The sequence below is a fragment of the Nematolebias whitei genome, chromosome 22, assembly GCF_014905685.2.
Source record: "Nematolebias whitei isolate Nwh7 chromosome 22, NemWhi1, whole genome shotgun sequence".
Classification (NCBI taxonomy): domain Eukaryota; kingdom Metazoa; phylum Chordata; class Actinopteri; order Cyprinodontiformes; family Rivulidae; genus Nematolebias; species Nematolebias whitei.
The window spans coordinates 263,930-267,951 of record NC_056519.1 but is presented as its reverse complement, the minus strand read 5'-3'; the positions used below and the strand labels follow the sequence as shown (position 1 = coordinate 267,951).

The following is a 4,022-nucleotide window of genomic DNA, read 5'->3' as shown; positions in this document are numbered from 1 at the left end:
TTCTACTTTGGTCCTTCCTGTACTCTGACTAGCCATGAGCTCGTCAGTCTCTAACTTTGAGTTGATTAGTTATTGTTCATGTGTTGTATTTCAGTTTTACATGCGATGCTGCGGAGCCTCAGATTCAGAATCATCAGAACTTCTGACTGAGTCCAACAGTGAAGAAGAAAGTTTGAAGTGAAGAAGAAAGTTTGAAGTGAAGAAGAAAGTTTGAAGTGAAGGAGAAAATGAAAGTAAAAGAGTGAGGAGGGGAATCCAGAGTTCATGACTGCGCACAAATCAAAGGTTATTTTTAATAATAACTGAAAGATTTATGTTTCTCAGGACAGATTTTAAACCAGTCCTTTTGTTTCACACACTGTGTGTGTGTGTGTGTGTGTGTGTGTGTGTGTGTGTGTGTGTGTGTGTGTGTGTGTGTGTGTGTGTGTGAGACACTAAGTTTTGGTTGAATTACCTGCATAAACTTTAGACACAGATAATCACAGTTTTTGTCCGTAGCTAATGCTAACATTAAACTAATGCATAAAGTTTCCTTTGATCAGTCACAAATAAAATACCAACTCCTAATTATAATTAGACGAACTCCTAACTCTGATACTTATCCAACAGCTAAGTGAGTAGAAATCAAGAAGTCCTATTGGACGAGGAACAGTTTGGATCTTTATTACAACAGAAATATCTTCTACTTACAGATTTTGCAGTGGACAGAGCAGCAGAGAGCAGCCAGAGCTGCGAACACCAGAGCGACCTTCATCATGAAACTCTTTCAGTCCAACAGACGATTCCTCTCCAGCTCTAAAACTAAAGTGAAACTTCCCAAGATCACACTAATGACGAGCACAAGGACCGCCCACCACAGAACTCTGTCCAATCAGTTGGCAGATCACCTAATGACGAGCACAAGGACCGCCCACCACAGAACTCTGTCCAATCAGTTGGCAGATTGAGCTGTTACCAGGTAGAAAATGACCGAATACGTTTGCTCTCTTGTAGATTCATCTTTTGTCTCTAATTGTGAACTTGTAAATGCAGGTAAAGGTTTTAGAACAATGGCATTTCTGTCATGGTCTTTTTTTTTTTCCAATTTTTAAAGAAACCAAAATTAAAACATTTAAAAAGTCTTTTAAACTTGGAATGAAAGCAATAATTGTGTGTTTATTTGGAAATGTGCAATTTAAAATGGCCTTCTAATTTTTGATCAACTTTAAGACCATTCTCTTATTAGTTAGTGGCCACTTGCTTTAAAATAATACAGCTCTTTGTAAACGCAAGAAATCAGGAGAGAACGTAAATACTACACAATTCAAAACCACAAAAGACCAAATGAAGGCTCACGGGCCTGTGGCAGACCTTGGATTATCTCAATCTGGACTTCCATGCTCCTAAACTACATGCAACTAAAAACATATTCAAATGTATACGTTAATTAATTAATTAATTAATTTAAATGTATGAATGCTGAGAACTAAAAGGCTGAGCAATAACTAAATGTAGCAGAGCGGTAACTAAAAGCTAAAATGAGCAGGATGATCATAATAAAATAGTAGATGAAAGCTAAAATATGCCTAAGAAGACAGAGATATGGGCGTGGGCGGCTGAGTGGTTAGAGCAGTCGTCCTCCAATGCAAGAGTTGGGGGTTCGAATCCAGCAGCAGTCACATGCTGAAGTGTCCCTGGGCAAGACACTGAACCCCTCGTTGCCTCTGATGCCTGTCCCTTCGGTGTCTGAATGTCTCCGATTAGTCTCTTTAGAATCATTTGTTCAGTTATTTTTGTACAGATCTAGTATAGAGCTGTATGAAGGGGTAAATGAGGCACAGATTGTTGTAAAGAGTCTTGATCAGATAAAAGGTGCTATAGAAGTACAGTCCATTTACCATCTGCAAATGCTCATTTTAGAAAATGTTTTATAGAAAATCTGCATATTTCTATGGGAAAAGTTTTGTGAATATTGTAGAAGATGATTGTGGAAAAATTACATCCTATGTATCCGTTTTAAAATGAACCTGAAGTTTATGGTCTTGGTCTGATCTTTTACCTCATCAGATCTCAGGTCCTCTCCTCAACTGCAGATATCTGAAAAACTGTGACTTATGAATATTCATTAAGTAATATTAATTCTTAATATCTGTTCCTGCTTGCTCTCGAGGAGGACGGACACTTTCTCTCCTGCCTCCCTCCTGCTTTGATCTTTGTCTTGTGATTCCTATCGGAGCCTCTCACTACATATCCTCCAAATTGTAAATTATTGATCTGGTCAGCTGGTCTTTCAATGCAACTGATAACATTTTCTCGATGAGAAGACAGAGTGAAGGAAAGCCCTCTTGCCCAAACGAGACACTTGCAGCTGGATACACAATGGATTCCTGGGAGCAGTGGAAGATCGTGTCCATCAGTATTGAGTCGAGGATGTAGAAGACACGTACATACGGTAATTCGATTTATGATAACAGGATTTCTGCTTTTTGGAGTTGGCGGTCTTTCTCCTCTAGCTCTTGCTCAAGATGGACGTTTCTGCTCTCCCTCCCCGTTTTCCTTTTCCTCCTGCTTCTGCTGTGTGTGTGTGTCTTGGAGCTCCTGGTACACATCTCCCAAAATAAAACACTATTATGGATCTGGTGAGCTGGATTTTCAACGCAATCGACAAAATCTTTTCAACAAAACGACAGGGTCCTTGGAGAAGCCTCTTGTCCAGCTGAGACTCACGCTGCAGTGTACATCAGAGATTCGTGGGGAGTTTGACAGCTGATGTGTCTCTCAGTCCAGTCTCAGGAAGACACTGAAGATGTTTAGATTTATGATAGGGGTTCTGCTCAGGGCTGTAGTGGTCCTCATTTTCAGCCCTGGAGTTTCATGCCTCAGAGTGGCCCACTTTGGATTATAAACCTCTTAGATGTCATTACTGTTTTTCTTATATATTTTATTGTTGGATGTAACTGGGACCCTGTGAACATAACTTCGCTCCACCACATGTACCACATGAGGTGCGAATGACAATAAAGAATCTCTGACTCTGACACACACACACACACACACACACACACACACACACACAGGTGTGCAGTGGAGAGCATCCTGTGCTCGAGCATCAACGTGTGGCATGGAGGCTGCACAGCTGCAGAAAGAAAAGCTTTGCAGAGAGTGGTGAAGGCTGCACAGAAGATGTTGGAGTCAGTCTCCCCACCATCACAGACATCTACACCTCCAGATGCAGGAAGAGGGCCACCTGCATCATGAAGGACCACACTCACCCAGCACACACACTTTTTGCCCCGCTCCCCTCAAGAAGGAGGTTGAGGAGCATTAAGTGTAGAACCACTAGACTGAGGAACAGCTTCTACCCTGACTTCCAGTAAGACGGCGCCTGTGTACATGGCGTGCAATCCACCTGATGGTGTTCATATTTTTGGTGTTTTTTTTAATTTCTCATCTGTGACATCAACACTCTGCTGGTGTATGAACGACAACAACTTTTGGATCTTCGACTTTGTGCCACCAACGTCGCTTATTTTGATCAATATGAGCGTAACTCTGGACCCCCCCGCTTCTGGCGGACGTGCCTGCGTACCTGCAGCGAGGCGCGCACCTGCCTCCCCGGAGACGTCGCTCCAGACGCCGTGGAAAACGCGCTGGCCGGCTGGTGAAGCTTAAAGCCCTGCTTGCTGCCTCTGAATCATCCTCTCCAGCTGATGGTGAGCGTTTCCACCTCCGCTCCTGTACAGATCCTGTGGCGCGCTGTCTGGTCCCGCTGTCGGGGTCCCATCATCACATTGGGCCCGTGCACGGCTGGGTTTCCTGCCGGAGGCGCGCATCTATCTCTGCAAATCTGAGGCCGCTGGACTGGACACTGCAATCATCTCCTCCTGTGGTGGATTCTACGAGGATGGCCCTGATAAATGCCAGATCGCTGGCTAATAAAACTTTTATTTTGAACATCCTGATGCATGCTCAATAATCCAGGTAGAAAAATCTAAAAAAGTTAAGTCTGGTCCTCTGGACATTCAAAAAAAAAACAAAACAAA

General features: G+C 43.0%; 1 protein-coding gene across 1 annotated transcript in view; it reads right to left on the bottom strand.

The window, feature by feature from the left end:
* b2m (beta-2-microglobulin) overlaps nucleotides 1-843 on the bottom strand; it is a 5,485-nt gene extending 4,642 nt beyond the window's left edge. The window contains exon 1 of the mRNA XM_037695895.1: nucleotides 691-843. Coding sequence (XP_037551823.1) covers nucleotides 691-757 — 67 coding nt within the window. The 5' untranslated portion in view covers nucleotides 758-843. The remainder of the gene's footprint in view (nucleotides 1-690) is intronic.
* Between the last annotated feature and the right edge of the window lie 3,179 nt (nucleotides 844-4,022).